Raw genomic sequence first — 23,790 nt, 5'->3', positions numbered from 1 at the left:
GCAAGAGCGTCCGCCTCTAGGCCCGCCTCCAGTGCTTGGGTCTAGCTACCGCCAGGAAGAGGCGTTGCTGTCGCTGCTTTCCTACTTTTCGGCGCTTGACCCCTCCCAGGACCCGGGATGCCCAGGCCCCAGCGGGGGACGAGGAAGAGTCGGGGTTGAGCCCAGCTGAGTGGAGGGCTCGCGGTCTAGTCTTTCCGGCCCGCCCCACCTCAAGGTAAACTACTCTTCAGCTGCGGGCTTTCTCCCAGCGAGCCCCTACCCGGACCCGGCCGCCCAAACGATCTACCCCTCTCCCCCGCCATCCTTTATTATTCCGGGCCATTTATCATTGCCCGCCCTTCGCAGTTCTCACCAGAATGGCTAACGTATATTTTCAAACGGGAAACTTGGAAGATATTGAGTTCCTGAAGTTGTCTAATAAATTCCCCAAAAACATCTCAAGCAGCATCTAGCAGTTCTCTCACTAATCCGCGAATTGGCATGCCTTACAGTCAATATTTTGCCGTTTGTGATGTCCCCTACCCCCCTCTCAAGTACACATCACACAGGCTTTTTAAATCGAAATTTTGAACCTGGTTGAGTACGATATAATTTTCACAGATAATCTGTTTTGTAAAATATGCAATGAAAATTAATGACAAATTATATTTGTAAACTAAGGTACATATACAGGTCAGTATCTTTCAAGGTACTGAAACTTATTCATGTAGTAAAATGTATCACTTAATTATTTAGCAATAATATACAAAATTAATGATTTGAAAGAACTTTACACCATCAGAATATGAAGCTAACATTTTCTCTTAACACCACTTTAAAGAAAAATATTAAAACAACCAAAAAGGTACCGAAATCCAAAGCATTAGTGAGAATGAGCGGCTAAGGTTCCTTCAGAACTACCAAGTTCTTATGTGGTGGGCAAGGTGGGCAAACCTTTGTGGTGGGCAAACCTTATGGAAAAGCACTTTCTTGCTCTTAGCCTGAGAGAAGGTTAAGTTCAGCCTCAGTTTTTTATTCATCTGTTAAATTCATTCTTCCTTCACACCATAATCCAGCACTGGAATGGTTAGTGTAAAGCCTTTACTTAAAAGAAAGACCAGAAAACTCTTTTGAGTGGTGTCTGGGGAGAAGAAATTCCTTAATTCATCCAGCTAGAGTCATTGCTTCTAATCCTAAAAAGTGAGGCAGGTGTATTAAATCTAGCATAATTACATCATTGATTGTCCATATTGGTTTTGGTTGGAATGAAGAATACCTGGTTTAGATTGCTTCTGTGGTTTGTTTTCCTTTTTAGAAATGAGTGGTGGATTGGCCCCAAGTAAAAGCACAGTGTATGTATCCAACTTGCCCTTTTCCCTGACCAACAATGACTTATACCGGGTAAGTAACTTTTAGTACAACTATCTACTGAATTCTCTATCTGAGGTACAAATGTAGCTTAAGCAAACAGTTCTCTTTGGCAAAATTCTTACTACATTACAATGTACTTAAGTCATGAATAGCAAAGACCTCTGTTGCAAACATGAGTAAGTAAAAAAATTGACATTTATATAATTTCCAAGGAAAGTTTGTAGTGAGAATAACAAGTTCGTTATAAACACAGAAGACAAAGCTAGCATAATGAAGTGGGAGCAACTTATGATAGGCTGATTTTTCTTGATTGCTAATTTGACTTTTTGAGATTGGTGGAATAGAGGTTTTGGATGAAAGGGCTGATAAAAGCAAACAGACCCCTTTACTAAACCTCAAATTCTGAAAGGGTATTTAAATTTATATATATGGTTGAAATTTAACAGTTTAATAAATGTTATTTTCAATTCAGGATAGGGGTGATTGAGGGAGGAAAATCCAACATCTTCTTTCTCCTCTCCACCTTACAGAGAACAGAATTTCCTGCTGTCCCTGTCCTGCAGATGAGTAGTTGAGAGGAAATGGAAGGAATAACATGAATCCTTTCTTCCAAGTGTGCCCTCTACTCTGCTTCTTTGGGTAGATGTTAAATACAGAGATGCTGCATAGGTGATACATAGTATTTGATTAATTACTTAATTGAGATAGCTTGCGTCTCAAAGAACAGAGGAGAAAATGAACTCCAGCTTCTTGTGCATCAAAATAGAGATGTGTCTGTATTTATTGAAAACTTAACCTATGCTGAGCACTCTTAGTACCAAGAACACAGCAATGAACAAAAAGATGAAAATCTATCTTGGGACTCATAACATAGCAAGATAAAAAAAAAAAATGTGAAATATAAAAAAGTCAAATGATATTATTATTTGGATACTAAATTAATGATGTTAGGTGCTGAGGAGTAAAAGGAGGCCAGGGGTGACTGAGTGGCTCAATTGATTAAGCTTCCGACCTTGGCTCAGGTCATGATCTCACAGTTTGTGAGTTCAAGCCCTGCATCAGGCTCTGTGCTGACAGCTCAGAGCCTGGAGCCTGCCTTGGATTCTGTCTGTCTGTCTCTCTCTCTCTCTCTCTCTCTCTCTCTCTAAATAAACATTTGAAAAAAATAAAAGGTTATTAGGTTATTAGATGTTAGGTCGGGAATGGAGGTAAAATTTTACAGGGACAGTCTAAAGCCATTATTGAGAAGGTGACTTTTGAATAAAAACCTAAAGAAAGTAAAAAACAGCTGTGTGGATGTCTAGGGGAAAAGCATTTCTGGCACAGAGTAAATCAAGTGGAGAGAAGAGAAAGGGCAATCAGAGGGAGGTAAGACCGTGCAGGGGTGCCTTGTAGGGCCTATAGACATCATGGTAAGGACTCTGAGTGAAATGAGAAGCCATTAGAAAGTGTTATACAGAAAACTGTATTGGTCTTCAAAATTCAGTGTTGCTAACACTGCAGTCCAGTTATACTACATTCCAGGATTACACAACTTAATGATAAAACTCAATTTATTATTGATTGTGTAGACATCAATGTATTCTGAAAGGCTTTTCTAAGACATAATAAATAGGAACTATTAGTATATAGGTAATGGCTGAAACAGAAATAGATGAGATTGCTTACGGTGAAAATGCAGAAGTAAAAGGAAAGATAGGGCCCAGGTATAAAGAACTACCAACGAAAGGATGGGCGGAAAAACAGACTGATGGGAATGGATTTTTCATTACAGAAGCTTTCTGTTTTATGTTTTGTTTTCTAAGCAGTCTAAGGATCTGTCTTCTGAAATAGTGATTGCTTAATGGGGTAGACTAGGAATAATGATATCCCACAGCGCTGATATTTACAGCACATGGTTTCTCTAGGGCTGTGGTGGGGTTGATAGTTGCCATGGATATGCTACAGAGACACAGCAGCTGTGCAGTGTGCGCCTTCAGTGTTCCACACATAAAGAGTGGGGTTGTTCCTCTATCTCCCTGGGCCTGCTTTATAGAATAAAGACTAAAAGTTGTCGCAAGCTTTAACAAAGAATGTGGTCAATTGATACAACCTGAAAATTTAATGTTTCTTATGATTTTAAATTAACTTGTAAATTATTTTGTGGTCTTTTGTTTCAGATATTTTCCAAATATGGCAAAGTTGTAAAGTAAGTATTCACATCAAATTTTGAAACTTCATTTAAAAGTTTATCTGAATTTACTTTTCCATTTTTTTAAGATTTATTATTTTTCATTAAAAAAGATATTTGATACAGTAAAGAAAAATACTGCTATTAACATTTTAATGTATAATTTGGTCATTTTTCTGAATATATAAACATGTATAGATAATTTTTTAAAGACTCAATTCTATATGTGCAATTTTGTTGTCTTTTTAAATTTTTTTTTATGTTTATTTTTGACTAGGAGAGAGAGTGCAAGTGGGGGATGGGAGGGGAGGCAGACAGGGAGACACAGAATCTGAAGCGGGCTCCAGGCTCTGAGCTGTCAGCACAGCACCTGATGCAGGGCTCGAACTCCTGAACCATGAGATCATGACGTGAGCCAAAGTTGGACACTTAACTGACTGAGCCACCCAGGTGCCCTGTTGTTTTTTTTTAAACATGACATTATACTATAAACATGAGGTGAAAGATACACCCTCATATTTAAGGATTTCTTGGTGTTGCTTTATATATCATAATTTATTTAAACAACATAATTTCTTACCATATTACTAAGAATTAAAACTGATTCTTTCATACAATAGAAGACATAAAGGCTCTGATTAAGTACATATTTTGGTCACTAAAAGGTATGTTATCAAGTATACCAAGTATTTCGATGCTTATGACATGCAAAGTGCTTATGAGACTGATAAATAGAAAATATATTCTCTGCTTTCATAGAAAGATTAGAGATCCAGCTGGAAAGACTGCAAAAATGGTAGAGATGATAATATCAGTTGGGGCTGAAAGTTACAGAAGGACCATAGGAACTTCTCATATTTAATTCACTATTTTATTTTTTTAAGTTTATTTTGAGAGAGCATGAGCAGTGGGGGCAGAGAGAGAGCGGGTGCATACGCACGCACAAGTGGGGAAGGGGCAAAGAGAAAGGGGGAGAGAGAATCCTAAGCAGCCTCCAGGTTGTCAGTACAGAGCCCGACACAGGGCTGCAACTCTCAAACCAAGATCATGACCTGAATCGAAATCCAGAGTTGGATGCTTAACTGACTGAGCCACCCAGGCACCCCTAATTCGCTATTTTAAATCAATCGTGCAACTATTTTATGGGGCAAAGAAGTGAAAGCAAGATATTATCATTCTGACTATCTTAAAACCAGCATATATTTGGTATAAATTTAAAATTGTATTTAAAAATCCCAAGAATTTAGAGCATATTTATCTTGGCCAGTCATTTTTTTTCTAGCTTTGGATAAATGGATGCTAAACAGTTGGAAGTTCATTTGCATCCTGAAGTTAACTTCTTTTAAACTTGCTCTTTTACTAACAAAATCATCAAAAATGCTTCTGGGTAAATTTTGGGTCTTCAGAGTTTTGAAAAATCATTATCAGTCAAAGCACTAATAATGATATTTAACAATGAGCACATAAATATGCTAGGCATCATTCTAATCTTCTTACATATATGAACTCATTAAATTCTCACAACTACCTTTTAAGGTAAATACTATTATTATCCTAATAATATAAATAACAAAACTGAAGAACACAGTAAACCTAAAATCATATTGCCAGTTAGTGGTGCAGACAGGATTTGAAATCTAACAGTTTTATTTCTGAGCCTACTCCTTTAACTATATTGTTACCTCTCCTTGGTTTTTCTCATCTGTCAGAATCTCTGAATGAATTTCCATACAAATATATAATTATGAACCATGAGAGTTGTATGAAGTCAAAGACAGAGTTATAAGCACCTATAACAGAGAAGACCTGATCTAATCTGGATAGTCAGGGTAGGTTTACCTGGGTCCGTATCCTTTGAATTGAAACTACAGGCTGAGTAAAAGGTGGGCAAAAAGAATGGGAAGAACATTTTAGGCAGAGGGAATGGCTTGTGCAAAGGCATTGGGGCAAGAGAAAAATGAGATCCAGAAACAAAAGGCCAGGGGCACCTGGGTGGCTCAGTCAGTTGAGCATCTGACTTCAACTCAGGTCATGATCTCTGGATTTGTAGGTTTGAGCCCCATGTCAGGCTGTCTGCTCTCAGCACAGAACCCGCTTTGGATCCTCTGTACCCCTCTTTCTCTGCCCCTCCCCCTCTGGTGTGCGCATGTGTGCGCGCGTGCGCTTGTGCTCTCTCTCTCAAAAATAAACATTTTTAAAAAAGGAAACAAGGCCAAGATGACTAGAGATGAGTAAACAAGAGGGAGAGAGCACAAGATGAGTCTAGAATGGAAACAGGCTCCTAATCTTTCTCTTTGGCCATGTTGAATACCAGGAATTCACTGGTAAACAATTTTAAATGAGAGAGTGACATAATTTGAATTTTTAGAAGCTTATTCTGGCTTCAGTGTAGAAATTAGAATGGAGGGAAACAAGAGCATATGCTGGGAGATCAGTCAAAAAAGCTATAATCATAGCTCAGGAGAGAGATATGGACTAAGGTGGTGTAGGTGGAAAAGTAGAGGCTGGTCAGATTTGAGAGATCATTAGGATGTAAAATGGGTAATACTTAGTGATGTATTTACTTTGTATGTAAGGGTTAGGTGAGTGAGAAGGAGGTGTTACGACAACCCTGAGGTTTCCCAGAACAATATCTGCTTCATATTATGACCTTAAATGAGTACATCTCATGCTAGAAATGTGGGAATCATCCTAGATTTGTGCTTTTGAATCTTTGGTGTAATAATTATTTTCTGTTACCGTAGAAGATATCTCTTTCAAAATAGTGTATTATAATTGGTTTATAGGTCTCTCTACCTCTAGACTCTAAGCTTTTTTTCTGAAAGTAAAAACCTTGTTCTATGGCCTTTAATTATCAATGCTTATAGTGCTTAGGCTTGAGGCTAATGGAGTGACTGGCTAACCACATGAATAAACAAATAGATGCACTTTTTGAAAAACCAGTTTCCTACTTTTTTTCATGTGAATAAGAAGCTATGTTTATTTTAATTATTAAATTTTTATGTTACTGAATAATGTCTATACACTGAAAATTCAACTAATTGAAAACATAAAAACTAAAACATTCTGTTACATGAATCCAGATGCATTACATCCATCTGTAGCAAGCACTGAAATATTTTCTTTAAAAAATATTTTAATTTTAATTTTTAATAGGCTTTATATTTTAGAGTAGTTTTAGGTTCACAGAAAAAAATGAGTGGAAAGTACTGAGATTTCCTGTATTCTCCATACCTCCATATACAGACTCCCTCCTTCACTCTCAAAGTCTCACACTAGAGTGATGCATTTGTTACAATCGATGAACGACGTTTCCACATTTTTATCATTCAGTGTATAGTTTACGTTAGTGGCCACTCTTGGTGGTGTATGTTCTGTGGGTTTGGACAAATGTATAAGTACTAGCATCTACCATTATAGTATCATCCAGAGTAGTTTCACTGTCTTAAAAGCCATGTGTGCTCTGCCTATTCATTCATCTCTTCCCTACACCTGGCAACCACTGATCTTTTTAATGTCCACAGTTTTGCTTTTTCCAGAATATCAGAGTTGGAATCATATAGTATATAGCCTTCTCATATTGCCTTCTTTCACTTAGTAACATGCATTTAAGGTTTCTCCATTTGTTTTTATGGCTTGATAGCTCATTTCTTTTTGGGAACTGAATAATATTCCTATTTCATTGTCCAGATGCACTACAGTTTATTTATCCATTCATTAACTGAGAGATACCTTGGTTGCTCTCAAGTTTTGGCAATTATGACTAAAGCTGCTATGAACATCTGTGTGCAAGTTTTTGTGTGGACCTAAGTGTTCAAATTGGGTAAATACCAAGTAGCATAACTGCCGGATAATGTGATATGAGTATGTTTCACCAAATTATCTTCCAAGGTGGCTATGCCATTTTGCCTTCCAACCAGCAAGGAATAAGAGTTCCTGTTGCTCCCCATCTTGGCAGCATGTTGTCAGTGTTCTGGATTTTGGCTAGTCTAATAAAGTTTAGTGGTGTGTCATTGTTTTAATTTATAATTCCCTAATGACATATGATGCTAAACTTCTTTTCATATACTTATTTGCCATCTGTATATATTCTCTGATGAAGTTCAACCCTTTAGGCTATTTTTTAATTGGGTGGTTTTTCTTGTTGAATTTTTTTTTAATTTAATTTTTTATTTTTTTTAATTTACATCCAAAATAGTTAGCATATAGTGCAACAATGATTTCAGGAGTAGATTCTTAATGCCCCTTACTCATTTAGCCCATCCCCCCTCCCACACCCCCTTCAGTAACCCTCAGTTTGTTCTCCATATTTATGAGTCTTCTGTTTTGTCCCCCTCCCTGTTTTTATATTATTCTTGTTTCCCTTCCCTTATGTTCATCTGTTTTGTCTCTCAAAGTCCTCATATGAGTGAAGTCATATGATTTTTGTCTTCTTCTGACTGACTCATTTCACTTAGCATAATACCCTCCAGTTCCATCCACATGGTTGCAAATGGCAAGATTTCATTCTTTTTGATTGCCAAGTAATACTCCATTGTATATATATACCACATCTTCTTTATCCATTCATCCATCGATGGACATTTGGGCTCTTTCCATACTTTGGCTATTGTTGATAGTGCTGCTATCAACATGGGGGTGCATGTGTCCCTTCGAAACAGCACATCTGTATCCCTTGGATAAATGCCTAGTAGTGCAATTGCTGGGTCATAGGGTAGTTCTATTTTTGGTTTTTTGAGGAACCTCCATACTGTTTTCCAGAGTGGCTACACCGGCTTGCATTCCCAACCAGTTTACAATTTGTATCTATATTTTTGTTTTTACATACTAAGCTTAATAGAGGTTACAGAGACAATCTTCAAGGAGTTTATATTAAAATAGGTCTGATGAGGCATGATTTATACATAGATTTCAGTAGAGACTAGCAGAAAGGAGGAGAAATTATTTCCAGGTAAAGAGATTGGAGAACTGACAAGTTCTGAACTCTGAAGAATGAGTAAATGTTTAATGGACAAAGATTGAGAGTTGAAAGGAGATAGAAGCCATGTGAATAAAGGCACCAATTTGGAATAGTACAGGCCATGCTCCATAAACATCAAGTAGTTTTTTGTGGCTAGACCTCATAATTTGTGAGTGAGAAGTAGTGAAAGATGAGGGAAGTGGGAGCCAAATCATAATGGATATTGATTACAGGACCAGGACATACACAAATTGAAGAAACAAAGATTTTTGAGCAAAAGAATGACATGATTTTATTTAGTCCTTCAATAAAAACTCTCAGTAGCATATGAGAGCATTAACATCAAGGGAACTAGTAAGAATACACTATTGAAACAGCAGTGCCATTGTGGACAAAGCTGTGGGAATGAAAAAAGGGACAGATGAGAGACATCATTAACTGAGGATGACTTTGAAAACGAACACTTCTGAAACTGTACTTTAGGAAAAATGATTAACGACTTTAGTTGACCTTCACAAACATGCAGATTCCAAAAAGTTAAAGATTTTCATATTTCTTTCAAAATTAGTTAAAAAGGTTCCAGATATCCTCAGTTAACTGTGGTAACTCTAAACAAGCTTTGTCAAGTGTTTGGCTTTTCTTCTTTCCTTCTAAGCCTAATGAATAACAGATGCACTCTTCTTAGAAACTAAACCGTTTTGCCCATTTTTCCCTAAATTATTTCAACTTATGTTCCCTTTTGGAATGAATAAAAGTACCCCTTTTTCTTAATATAGTGGCATCTTTTTCCAATTTCATTCCAGTTGCTATATAAGTACCTAAACCCAAATTGAAATAGAATAAATTTAAATATGTGAAATGTAATATTAAATAAAATGTCTATTTACTTGGGTCCTCCTGTCTGTTCTGTTAATTCAGGTTTTAGAAAATTATTAAGCTTTGTCTGGAACCCCTTTTTTTTTTAACTATTTGGAAATAATCACAAATTTATTAAAAAGTTACAAAAATAGTACAAAGAACATCCAAATATCCTTTACCCAGATTCACCTGTTAACATTTTGCCCCATTTACTTTATCATTGGTCCTCTCTCTCGTGTAAGTGTGTATGTATGCGTATATATGTATATATATACATGTGTATATGTATCCGTATAGATATACAGTTTGTTTTTGTGAGTTATTTGAGGGTAAGTTACAAACATCATCACCCTTTACTCCTAAATACTTTAGTATGTATTCCCTAAAAAATAGGGTTATAATATCATGTAATCACAGTATGGTTACCAAATGCATAAATGTATACTGATAAAATACTTTTATTGAATCAATTATCCATGTTCCAGTTTTGTCAGTTGACCTAATAATGTCCCACATAGAATTTTTCTCCTATAGTACAGTCAAGAATTAGGGGTTAATTTTAACTGTCCTATCTTTCTAGCCCCCCTTAATTTGGAACATTTATAAAGAATATAGTTCTCTCTCATCTTGCTTTCCCTCTCATTTTGTGTTTTCCTGATGCTGCCTCATGATTACATTGGAGTTCTATGTACTCTTCGCTGGTAACTGTCTAGGTGTTGTTGTATTCTGGAGTTTCAGTCGGGATCCATACAGTTTGCGTGTCCCTCATTAGTGATAATTTTGATCACCTAGTCAAGGTGTAATTTCTCCACTGTATAATTACTTTTTTCCCCTTTGCAGCTGATAAGCAGTTTGTGAAAAACATTGTTAACATAATGTAAATATCTTGTTCCACATAAAAATTTCATTTAAATTGAGTATTTGTTCATCAACAAATCATCTTCTTGCCTGATCCAGTCTTTACTATGATTGTGGTGATCTTCCAAATCTAGCACTTCTTTTGACATTCTGCTGTAAGCGAAAACCCTCCCTTCTCCCCCATTTATTTATTTAATATGGACTTATAAATTACTACTTTTTTCTGTGGCTTATTAAGTACTTAATATTATTTTGGTACTCAAATTGTCCTAGATTTGGCCAGTCTGAGCTCCTTTAAGCTGGTGTCTGTATTCCTGTGCCATGCCCCATCATTTCTTTTAATTTTTTTTTTTTAATGTTTACTTTTGAGAGAGACAGAGCACGAGCAAGGAATGGGCAGAGAGAGAGGGAGACACAGAATCTGAAGCAGGCTCCAGGTTCTGAACTGTCAGCACAGAGCCAGACGCAGGGCTTGAACTCATGAACTGTGAGATCATGACCTGAGCCAAACTCAGTGCTCAACCAACTGAGCCACCCAGGTGCCCCGCTTTTCTTTTTTTTAAAGTACTTCCTTTCCGGCATAACAAGATGTTCCATGTTCATCTTGTTCCTACCCTATCCCAGCCTTGGAATCAGCTGTTTCTCCAGAGAGCCCTATTGAACATTGATTTTTAAACTATATTTAGTGATATATAATGAGCAAGGGGGCACCTGGGTGGCTCAATCAGTTAAGCATCCGACTTCAGGTCAGGCGATGAACTCTCAGTTCGTGGGTTCGAGCCTCACGTCAGGTTCTGTGCTGACGGCTCAGGGCCTGGAGCCTGCTTCAGATTCTGTGTCTCCCTCTTCTCTCTGCCCCTCCCTGACTTGTGCTCTGTCTGTCTCTCTCTCTCAAAAATAAACATTAAAAAAAATTTTTTTAAAAAACGAAGAAAAAAATGAGCAAGGGTCCCAAGGACTAGGGATGTGTAAAGGGTCAGGAGAAAGAACAGTCTCTGCTCTTATCATCATCCTTATCACTTAGGTCCCTTGGATGGTACAGCTAGGAACTACAGAACTGGAGATTCTTAAAGGTGATGGGGATTAAGGAGTGCACTTGCTGTGATGAGCACTGGGTGTTACATGGAAGTGTTGAATCACCACATTGTACACCTGAAATCTAATATTACACTGTATGTTAAATAACTGGAACTTAAATAAAAAACTTTTTAAAAAAGAAAATATAGTTAGATTCTAAAACCTACGAAAAATAATTTAAGTAAATCAATTTACTTTTGCATAAAAGATAACACCTCAATTTTTGTTTTTTCCTTTGGAGGGAATTAGTGGAAAAAAGGGATTATGCTTACTCTTCAAGATTCTGTTCTCTCTATAATCTCTTTACTTCATTCTCCAATCTCTGATTAATGTTTGACTTTTCAGGTACTTCTTAGATGTGTTCACTTTTGTTAAATCATTGTCACGTTTTCTCATTTCCATTCTTCTTGATATCCCGTAACTTGAAGAAATAGTTGATTTATCAACCATATATAATTTCTCTTTGTAAATGCTTTACTAACCCTTTTTTGAATACTTCGATGTTCCAAGTGTCCATTAATATTTTTATTTATTGCTGCCTCATTTAAAAAAAATTTTTTTTAATGCTTATTTATTTTTGAGAGAGACAGAGCACAAGCAGGACAGGGGTAGAGAGAGAGGGAGACAGAATCCAAAGCAGGCTCCAGGCTCTGAGCTATCAGCACAAAGCCCAACACGAGGCTCGAACCCATGAAACGTGAGATCATGACCTGAGCTGAAGTCAGTTGCCCAACTGACTGAGCCACCCAGGTGCTCTAGCTGCCTCATTATTTTTAACTGGCTATTTGTTTATGCTTTAAGGGTTACTATAATGAAAGATAAAGATACCAGGAAGAGCAAAGGAGTTGCATTTATTTTATTTTTGGATAAAGACTCTGCACAAAACTGTACCAGGGCAATAAACAACAAACAGGTAAGCCATTCATTCCCAGCAAGATTTTTAATCCAAAAGTCTTTGTGTTTATCCAGACCAAAAATGTGGGGTTACAGTGGATGGTCAAGTCATGGATATCAATAGATTCTGAGGGTATTTATTTAACTTCTAGAAAAGAGGTCAAACTGTATTTGGTTCCATAAATACTGGCATAATCTAAGGAATAAGAATCTATTCTACAGGATGTTATTTGTCACACCGGAGTAGGCAATTGCTAAAGTAATCTAAAATGGAATTGAAGGTTTAAGGAAATGGAATCAAATAACTAGTTTTAGGTTTCAATGAAATACATCCTTCTGCATTTACATTTTTCTCTGGTTTAGTTATTTGGTAGAGTGATAAAAGCAAGCATTGCTATCGACAATGGAAGAGCAGCTGAGTTCATCCGAAGACGAAACTACTTTGATAAATCTAAGTGTTATGAATGTGGGGTGAGTATACCTAAAACTTAATGTAATTTTCCATAGTTTATTTTAAGGTATTTTTCACATCAGTGTTTTATTTGTGCTCTCTAAAACTTCTGGCTTACTAAAACCAGGTTATGAAAGTTGTCTTACTTTGGGACTATCAACTCGTATAAGAAAACTCCATTGAAATGTAGTATGTAAAGATAACCTGAGTTGGGTAATATAGAGTGGTATTTTCTCCAGTTTCTAAATCTTTAAAAACTGTTAAATTAAGAAGTGCTAGACTAGTTACTTACTTTGTCTTGAAAAATTTTTGTGACCCATAAATTTTTGTAATAATAGGATACTGTTTGTGTCTATAATAGTTTGCCAATGTTTAAGCATCACAGTTCAGTATAAACACTATCATATGACCAACCTATCCTGAATGAGATACTGTATTTTAAAACTTGGGAGTTTTTTTTTCTACTTAGTACTGCGGATGCTTGTAACTGAACTATCACCAAGTTTTCTTGCTTAGTTCTTATAGTTTGTCATTACCCCTTTAAACTTTTGGTGAGTAGGAAAAATATAATGACAAAGCCCATAATAATGATGGTACCACAAGAATATCAGTCTAGGGCTTGTTGTCAGTTTCCCAAATGCCTATATAAAATATTTTTTAAAAAGAGTCCGGAGGTATTAATGGGGAAATGGGGAGAGGTTTACTGAGAGCCATTTTCCTGGCTACAAAATCACATGGATGATACAAAGAAATAGGTTGGGGTCCTTTCCTTCACTGCCACACTCAACACCTTGTTCCCTAAAGATATATATAAACGGATGGATGGACGGTATATCCTGTCAATTCCTGTGATTCTAACACCTCTTAAGTTAATGTTTTAAAAATTGTGTTCCAGATCCTGAGTTTTGTTAAGAAAGAAAGGAAGGGAAGGGTAGTTATGGTTAGATAGATTCGTCAGAAATCCTGGATGAATCTGTTAATCTTTTTGGTTTGTGGATGCATAAATTTGTTATATTTTACTTTGTACATTTTTATATTTCTTAAATTTCCCCCTTCCCCAAATTTGTATACATTTATTTAGCCTGGTTTTCCCTTAAGTTACTTCTCTCTGAAACTGTTCTTAAATATGGAGTATGTTGACACTATTCCAAAAACAATTTGGAAAATGCTTGTCTAAGTGCATTCACTTAGCAGTTCATTAACAGTAACATCTCTTGCATTCAGCCATATCCCAAGATATATAAAGTACACAGTCTATTTAATGCTTTCTAAAATGTACTTGAAAAGCATGATTATTTTTCTCTTCTATTGTTCTAATCCTGACTCAGTCTCTCCCCACACCCTTACTCTTACATATCACTTCTTCAGTGTATTTAGTGAGCTAATGTTCAGATTATAGTTCATTGTGTTATGTTTTACAGCTCAACCATGTTATACCTCATTATAATAGTATGGCTAGTCTAGCCACAAATATAATTGTAATTTGTCTACTAGCCACATTAAAAAAAGAAACAGGCAAAAATTAATATCTTTTTATATCATAGCCCAGTATATATCCAAAATATTATCATTTCAATATGTAATTAATATTTTCAAAAATTAAGGTATTTTATATTCTTTTTTCTTCAAAATCCAATATGTATTTTACCCTTACAGTGTATATCAATTCAGACAAGTTCTAAGTAGCCACAGAGAATCACAGTTAATGGCTAACAACAATTGGACAGTGCAGGTATAATCCAGATATGAAAGGAGCAAAGTGAAATTAATGGGAAAAAAGAAAATAAAAATAAAAATTCAAATTAAAAAAATTTTTTAAAAATAAAATGGGAAAGTGAGGAAGACTTTAAATTTTCCATTTATTTTTAAACCAATGGATTTCAATTCAATGTCATCTCCTCCATAAAGTCTGCCTTGGTAATTCCAAATCAGAAATCTCTTCCTCCCTTAACTTTCCACAGCACTCCATCCACTAGAAAGTAAATCACCCTGTACTGCAGCTGAGATAACTGGGTAAATAGCAGAAATAAGATTCTGATGCTTTCATAGAAGTTGATTTTTTTTTATTATTCCAAGTACAGAGAATGTCACATTATAAGTGCAGGTAAATATATGAACTATCAGTCTATGGTCTTCAAATTATGAGTAACAGGTAATTTTGAAGAGCATTTCATTGTAGGTACATGTGGGTATGGTTGATCATAAAAAATGGCCTCGGTACTCATTCCTCCAATTAAGAGTCAGGGTCTATGTCCATGTTCCTTGCATATGGATTTATGAATTGTTTTGAACAATAAAATGTAGCTAAAAAATAAAAAATAAATAAACCAATGGTAAGCAACATATTGGAAGTTAATAGGAAAGTTTTGTCCTATTTTATCAAATAATAAGTTAAAATTTTTACATTAAGATAGATGGTCCATTTAAACTTTGAATTGTTTTATACCCTGAATCTTGAGACTTAAAATGTTTGAAGAGGGGCACGTGGGTGGCTCAGTTGGTTGGGCGTCCGACTTCAGCTCAGGTCATGATCTCGCAGCTCATGAGTTCAAGCCCCATGTCCAGCTCTGTGCTAACAAGCTCAGAGCCTAGAGCCTGCTTCCAATTCTGTCTTTCTCTCTCTCTGCCCCTCCTCTGCTCAAACCGTCTCTCTCTGTCTCAAAAAATTAATAAATGTCAAAAAATTTTTTAAAAAATAAAATGAAATGTTTGAAGGAAGAATACTTCTTTTGTTCTTAGTAAAACTACTAAAATATTCTTTTATTGTTAAGGTAGTTTATTGGTGGTTATAACATCATAATCTCTTTCTTTTAAATATTAAAGTAGTGGGTTGTATTATTTCTTAATATATACTCCTAGTGTGACAATATTCCTTTTTAAGTTCCAAAGCCTTCAGTCATAGGGTACCAGGCAAGTTTCCATTAATAACATACAAATACAGCTCTTTTCTTTTCCTTTTTAACGTGAAACAAAAGGAAAGTGGACATTTAAGTTATGCCTGTCCTAAAAATATGCTTGGAGAACGTGAACCTCCAAAGAAGAAAGAGAAAAAGAAAAAAAAGAAAATTCCTGAACCAGAAGAAGAAATGTATGTATATCTACTCTTACTAAATACATTACTGTATTTTTTCTGTCTTTTTACTATTGGTTGAGCACATTCTGATTTTTTTGTTTTTAATTATTTAGTGAAGAAGTAGAAGAAAGTGAAGATGAAGGGGAAGATCCTGCCCTTGACAGCCTTAGTCAGGCCATAGCTTTCCAGGTACTAAACCGTTCTTTTAAAAATGCTATTGCTGCCTTGGGTTCATGGTCTTATATTTCTTGCTTGCTTTATTGATCATTTCATGGCAACCTTCATCTCTCCCCTTTACCTCTTAACTTTAAGAGACAGGCTGTTTCTCTCAGGTCTTTAGGGCGGTGTGATAGAAAAATTCCCATTGGGTCTTTCTAGATTTTAAGGGCCCCACAACATTTTTAAATTATTATTATTATTATTTTAAATGTTTATTTATTTATTTTGAGAGAGAAAGCATGATCGGGGAGGAGCAGAGAGAGAGAGAATCCCAATCAGGTTCCACACTATCAGCATGGAGCCTGACACAGGGCTCAATCTCAAACCATGAGATCATGACTTGAGCCAAAATCAACAGTCATTCGCTTAGCAGACTGAGCTACCCAGGCACCCCAGACCCTACAACATTTTCAGTATCTTATAATTTCATTATGGAATTGAGCAGAACTATTTGATTAAAGTGAGTTTAGCTGAATGGAGAAGATTTCATTAAATCAAAGATAGGTTTTAAATGAAGCTTCACTTAACAAACCAGAAACACAGTTTTGACCATTAAAGGTCCTAATACAAGTATATGAAACTTGATAAGGCCATATAATCTTCTAATATCTATAAAGTTATTTTGTTTTAATGTCTGTAGTTAATAAATTACAAACACATGCATTAATTTATTTTTCCTTTTAGTTAAATGATGCCATATTTTATATAACATTTCCACCTCAAGCAAGGATGGAAAGTAGGCTTCATTTAATGTCCCTGTTAGTAGAAATTGCTTAGAATAATTTTGAGTAACACAGTGAATCTGGGACATAACTTGGGCAGGTGGGATATTCTGATGAATTAGAATGTCTGCATGAGCTGGAAGGTGGGGAGTGTTGGCATTTATGGTGTGTTTTTGCCATGTTTTGAAATAATGCACTGTAAATAAACATTCCTGGTTTGGTTTTGTTTGTTTTCTGAATCACATTCCAGCAAGCCAAAATTGAAGAAGAACAAAAAAAATGGAAACCGAGTTCAGGGGGTCCCTCAACATCAGATGATTCAAGACGCCCAAGGATAAAGAAAAGCACATATTTCAGTGATGAAGAAGAACTGAGTGATTAAAATTATATTTATTATGTAAATATCATTAAATTTTTTTAAAAAATCTTGAGTTCAGTTGGGGACTAAAGATTACTTTTAGAATTTGAACATAAAGAACACTTAGTACCAAATAATTTTTTACTATAAAATAGTTCATAGGAAACTGAAAATAATTTTAAAGTATCATGTTTCTATCTTGCCTTAGAGTAATAAAAATAAAGATTTGGTAGTAACTGTTAATCTTGAAAACAGTTCATTTGAATAAAAAAGATCATAATACTATCACAGTATTGCTATTGTCCTCTCAAGAAAAAAGAGAGGAGGTATTAAAAAGATGTGTTTGAGAAGCTCATTATAAAAGTTTATTCATGTCTGATTGCTTTACATGAAGACTTGAAATAAATTTCATCTTTAAGACAAAAACTTCGTAACTACTGGAAAATGCTGACTGATTTATGGTTATTAAATGTTAATAAAATTTTCAAGAGAATTTTGTTTTTAAATGTGGGTGTTTTGCTATCCTATTTCTTTTAGCTTTATCCCAACCTGGATACATCATAATTATCCATGAAGTATAAAGTAGCTTTAAAAGGCTTATAACCAAACACCAATAATTTGTCTGACACCTTTCGACCAAATTCCATTCATTCCCCAGAAGCAACTAACTTTTTTAGCTGTTTCTTCTCATATGTACATGCATATTGCTATATAAAATACATATATTTCTGCCACTTAATTCATAAAGGAGTAAGGGAGGATTTTTCAGTCTCCTATACTACACCCTGCCCTCCTCCACCTTCCCAATATGGCTATGTTAAAATTTTTGGTTAAATCCACAGTTATTGTGTTTATTTTATGACCATGTAAATACTTCTGAGTCAATGAGTGTGCTGAGATTACATTTTTGTAGAATTAATAATTGCCTCATTTTTTCATTATATATCTTTTTATTTATGACTAAATCTTCCTATATCTCTGCAGGTTATTATATGGAAATGGGATTATAGAGCCTTTAATTTACACTTTGTGTATTTCTGTATTGATGGAATGCTTTTTAAAAGAACACCCATTTAGGAGCACCTGAGTGGCTCAGTCGGTTAAGCATCCAACATCAGCTCAGGTCATGCTCTTGCAATTCGTGGGTCCGAGGCCTGCGTTGAGCTCCTTGCTGACAGCTCAGAGCCTGGAGCCTGCTTTGGAGTCTGTGTCTCCCTCTTTCTGTGCCCCTTCCCTTCTCATGCTCTGTATCTCTCTCAAAACTAAATATACATTAAAAAAAATTTTTTTAACACCCATTTATTAGTTTTAACTACTAAAAACAATAAAAATATTCCCCCTTTGAAAACTATAAAGCCAATGAAAGTGTTAACCACTCACTAGCAAAGAATCTTCTAGATTTCAGTGAGGAAACCAGACTAAATAATTGAGTGGTGGACTCTGCTTTTTGTTCCACCCATTAACTCATTAAATTTAAAAGAAAAAAGGGGACAAAGTTTGCAACAAAATACAGGTAAGTTTTTATATGAATACCTTCCAACAGAATAGAAAATGAGCTAGTGAATATGTAGAAAATAAGAACTAAATGAAAAATACCCTTTATCATTAGTTATTTTTACAACCAGTAGAACATTTTTTTATCTAATTAAAAAAAAATCAGTGGTGATGAAGATGACTTCAGAGTACTTGTAGTATTGTAGACTGGCTAGTTGCTGAAGGGTAATTTAATAACAAGTGTTAAATATGCTCTATTGTTTAAACCAGAAATTATATTCTGTTTTATCCTCGGGTTCTAGTCAGAAGTACAGGTATATATGTGCAAAGCTATATGTTATTTACAACTCAGAACATATTTGAATGCCAACAAAAAATAAAACATGATATATCATCCAAAATGATAGATTCTTAGGAAGCATTAAAATGCTTCAGAGAATTCCTAATGGTATGGAAGAATTCTGGATATAATGTCAGTTGCAAAATATCTGTTATGTATAGAGATACGTATATGCATGTGGATGGAAAAAGTTTACTACTAAAGTAGAAATGCATAATAAAGTATAGTTTCTTGCCATTTGCAACAACGTGGAAGGAACTAGAGTATATTATGCTACTCAAAATAAGTCAGAGAAAGACAAATACATGATTCCACTCGTGTGGAATTTGAGAAATTTAACGGATGAACATCGGGGAAGGAAAGGAAAATACAAGATAAAAACAGGGAGGCAAACCATAAGAGACTCTTAAATACAGAGAATAAACCAAGGGTTGATGGGATGGTTAAATGGGTGATGGCCATTAAGGAGGGCACTTGGGTTGAGCGCTAGGTGTTAATATGTGAGTGATGAATCACTTGGTTCTACTCCTGAAGCCAAGACTACACTGTATTTTAACTAACTGGAGAATAAAATTATATATATATATATATATATATATATATATATATATATATATATATATAATGTATATAGTTTCTTTTGACAGAGATACGTAGGTTCTCGTGGCCATGTTGGCTGATGGCCTTGGGCCATTTACTTAACCTGAGTTACTTGAAAAGGTACAAACAACATGGAAGGACAAGTGTATGATTTTACTTACATGATGAATACCTAGAACAGTCAAATTCATATAGACAGAAAGTAGACTAGAGGTTACCAGGGACTGGGAGAGAAAGGGGGAAGGGAGTGTTAGCGTTGGGTAGAGTTTGTTAGAGATGATGAAAAAGTTTTGGGTATAGATCGTGGCAGTGGTTATACAATGTGAATATACTTTAGTGTCCTGATTGTATGCTTAAAAATTGCTAAAATGCTAAATTTTATCTTATGTATATTTTACCACACAAATGTATAAACATAACTGGCTGAAAATTTTGTGTAAAGAGCAGTTAGGCCCCCAAGACCCTCCCTGTGGATCACCCCTTATTCATGGCAAGCCATGGCATCTGCATTATCCTTTCCCTGCTTATGTCCAAAACACTATCAGGTAGGCTCATTCACCTCAGAGGATTGAGGGGTCCTTCCCAGGAGAAAAGATATAAAGACACTGGATATTTGGGGCCCGAAAGAAAAAGTTCTAAAGTCCCACAAGTTAATATGCCCAAGGTGGTGGTGGTGATAGATGCTTCTGATCAGCTTTTTAGTGTTTCACATTCAAATATGAATAGATAATCATCAACAAACGTTTGAGGAAATCCTCCAACACAATACAGATCCAAATGAATAGGCCAAAAAAAGTGGGGAGCTTAGAGGAGCTGAAGCATTCTGATTTTAAAAATTTATCTGGCCCCATGGGTTTCAGAGAAAGGGGCTATGGACCTGTAATAAACTTGCTGATTTCTAATATGAGAGCATTTGCCAATCAGAAAATGCCCATCTTAATAGATATGTCTTTCCTTCAGCAATCATTTATAAACTCAATTGCTTTTTTTTTTAATTTATTTTATTTTTGAGAGAGAGAGTGCATGAGCATGGGAGGGGCACAGAAAGAGAGAGAGAGAGAGAGAGAGAAAATCCCAAGCAGACTCCATGCTGTGAGCTCAGAGCCTGATGCGGAGCTCAAACCCATGATCCTAGGATCATGACTTGAGCTGAAATCAAGAGTTGGACACTCAACTAAGCCACCCAGGTGCCCCTCAGTTGCTTTTTTGACTAGATGTCAATTTTAAAACTGCCAGTTAATAATTTTCAGATTATCACAAAAATAAGTTATGACCAATAATAGAATCCATATAGGTCCCATATAATTAAATGTTAATTCATCTCCTTATTTTATAAGTGTGTGTGTATGTAGTACACAATAGTATCATGAAATATATAGGCATTAAAATGTTTAAATAGTAAAACTTTGGCTACCATATCTAGAGAAGTACTTGAAAACTTTATATAGAAGAATATACCATAGGATGGTGCCTGGCTGGCTCAGTCAGTAGAGTGCAACTCTTGATCTCGGGGGCGTGAAGTCAAGCATTCAAGCCTTACATTGGGCATAGAGATTACTTAAAAAAAAAAAAATTTTTTTTTTTTAAGAGAGCACGTGTGAGCAGGAGAGAGGGGCAGAAGGAGAGAATGAGAGAGAATTTTAAGCATCTCCACAGTGTGGAGTCCAATGCAGGGCTTGATCCCACGAACCTAGGATCATGACCTGAGCTGAAATCAAGAGTTGGAGGCTCAACAAACTGAGCCACCCAGGTGTCCCACAAAATAATTTTTTTAAAAGAAGAATATGTCAGATCAGTAAAGCATAACTTTAAAATGAGAGGAAGGGTCACATAACTGAAATATGCAGCTTAAGAAATGGATGAAAGGGTTAAAAATGTAATTAGAAAAAGGGGTGCCTGGGTGGCTCAGCCAGTTAAGCATGCAACTTCAGCTCAGGTCATGATCTCACAGTTCATGAATTCAAGTCCTGCATTGGCCTCTGTGCTGACAGCTCAGAGCCTGGAGCCTGTTTTGTATTCTGTGTCTCCCTCTCTCTCTCTGTTCCTCCCCCACTCATGTTCTGTGTCTCAAGAATAAATAAATGTTAAAAAAATTTTTTAATGTAATTAGAAATCTATTTGTCTCTTACCACTACTCTCCTCTGCACTATATTTTCCAACAAGCTTTCTTTATGTTATAGCAAAGATGACCACCAGTATCTCTAAAGCTAGGAATCCTGATAATGAGAACCTTCTTCCCCAACATTTCCAGCAAAAGTCCCAGAAAAAACCTGTAATTGGCCAGACCTGGATCACAGTCCTGATTCCTGAAGATGAGAAGTCAGGCCCACTCAACCCACACAGACTGAGGGTATTCCTATGCAATGTGGTATCTATTTTCAGTTTGGAACCAATGTGGAAATTACTTATTCTGTCAAAAGAACTTAAAAGAATATTGAATACTGAAGAAGCTAAGCAGAACACAGAGAGGAAATAGAAGTGCAGCAAGAAACAAAAAGAAGCCATTTCCCAAAATAAGCAATTTTCACAGACCATGCAGAACATAATCGAAAGAGGGTAAAGCCTCTTTGGAAAGCAGATTGATAACCACTGTTACTCAGAGTAACAAAATAAGTAATTATAGTCAGAGATTGAACCCTAAGTCTACAGAATGCATTGAGCCACTGTCAATTATTTTTAAAAATTCCTTTTATAAGATTCAAATTTTAAGAACCCATACTTATTCTAGATAGAACGGATTAATAATTTCAGTTAAGATGTGGTACCTAGAATAAGTAGACCAGAAGGAAACAGTTTTTAAAGAAGGTAGTCTTAGATTCCTTTCCAGAAGCATTGCATTTTTCATTAGCACATCTTTCCAGATCCGTGGCTTTATGTGAAACACATAACCTTTTATAAGAAAACGGTATTGTTTGGTTAAAGGCTTTCTGAGTATATTCCAGACAAGTTAAAACAAGCTTTTAGCAAATTATCTGAAAGACAATTTTTATCATATACTTAGCACTATGTATTTAGGCATTGTCCTAAAAACTCTACAAATATAAACTAATTCCTAATTGCCTTTAGGTAGGCATTATTTTCATTATTATACAGATAATAGAATTTGGACACAGAGGGGTGAGGTAATATACCCAAAGTCACGCAGTCAATAAGCACAACAAGGATTTAAATCCAGGTAAACTGGCTCTGGCATCTATACACTAAACTACTATGCTATGATGCTTCCCTTAATAAGTACTAAAACTATATTACTCCCTTATCAATTAGGAGAAGGTAGATTAAATGTATACAATTATAAATATCTACATATCTGACACTGGAGCACCTATCTACATAAAGCAAAAATTACCTTTGCAATAGCTGCCCTGTGAGCTTGACCATTCTTTCTCCTGACTGCTTTAGGACATGCTCCCTTGTCTATTCCAAGATTTTACTTAAATGTCACCTTGTGATCCATGTCATTTATCATCTTCTAATAACCTATATAATTTACTTATTTATCTTATCTCGCCTACTAGAATGTAAACTCATGAGATCACGGATTTGTTTTGCTCGTTGCCGAATCCCCAAAGCCTAGGACAGGGCCGATGTGTTTATCAAGTAGGAATGAAATAAACTCTCCTTAATTAAATGAATGAAAAATTACCAGTAGTGGAAGCATAAATAAGATAGCTTAAAAACACGAACTTTGGAACCAAATTGCTTTGGTTTACCATCTGGTTATGTGACTTTAGTCAAATTACATACCAGAACTGAACCTCAGGTTTTTATCTGTACAAATGAGAGAACTGATAATTATCCAACTCCTAGGATTACTGCAAGGATTAATTTATGTAATCCATGTAGCAAGCTACAATATACCTGGCACATACTAAATTCTCAGTAACTATTAGCTAATTTAGAGGTAGTATAATAAGTCAGGTAAAGTTGTAAATAGGACTTTGTGGGCACATGGAAATTTTTCAATAATAAATGAAATTTAGAAATGCATAGACATGCCTTTTGTTTTGGGATAGGATCTAAGAAGCTATTGATACTAACCCTCAGTGCATTATATAATGTTTCTTATTGACACTTCTAGCCCTTCTGGCTTGCCCTTTGTAGCCAATCAAGTTGGTTTCTTGCCTACATTCACTTCCCCTTATGGTTTCAATACCTGAGCTATTGATAGTATTGAAGTATTTTTCCTTTGTGAAAAAATTTACTAAATTAATTTACTAAAAACTGTCCAAAAAAATCTTTTTCAACATTTACACAAACTTTAGACAACTATGATCTCCAGGGAAAAGTAGCCCAATCCCTCGCTCTCGGAGGCAGATCGCAACTGGGCTGAGCCAACCATAAAAATCCCATTCTTCTTGCCAGT

General features: G+C 35.6%; 1 protein-coding gene across 2 annotated transcripts; it reads left to right on the top strand.

Moving 5' to 3' along the window:
- Window positions 1–65: 65 nt before the first annotated feature.
- Window positions 66–17,496, top strand: ZCRB1 (zinc finger CCHC-type and RNA binding motif containing 1). 2 transcript variants are annotated; one of them, XM_047066732.1, is made up of 8 exons: window positions 66–214; window positions 1,295–1,380; window positions 3,510–3,538; window positions 12,075–12,186; window positions 12,531–12,638; window positions 15,594–15,706; window positions 15,805–15,880; window positions 16,883–17,496. In XM_047066732.1, exons 2-8 carry the CDS (start codon window positions 1,297–1,299, stop codon window positions 17,012–17,014), a joined length of 654 nt encoding a protein of 217 aa, XP_046922688.1. In that variant the 5' UTR covers window positions 66–214; window positions 1,295–1,296; the 3' UTR covers window positions 17,015–17,496. The 2 variants fall into 2 exon arrangements, with proteins under 2 accessions (XP_046922688.1, XP_046922689.1); XM_047066733.1 differs by lacking the exons at window positions 66–214; window positions 1,295–1,380; window positions 3,510–3,538 and adding an exon at window positions 5,241–5,349.
- Window positions 17,497–23,790: the final 6,294 nt, after the last annotated feature.

This window comes from Lynx rufus, unplaced genomic scaffold (genome assembly GCF_022079265.1).
Source record: "Lynx rufus isolate CCGP_SWC_20201006 ecotype Redwood Valley unplaced genomic scaffold, mLynRuf1.p SCAF_7, whole genome shotgun sequence".
In the NCBI taxonomy this organism is placed as follows: domain Eukaryota; kingdom Metazoa; phylum Chordata; class Mammalia; order Carnivora; family Felidae; genus Lynx; species Lynx rufus.
The sequence above is the reverse complement of the archived record's forward strand: the minus strand, read 5'-3'. Positions and strand labels throughout refer to the sequence as shown.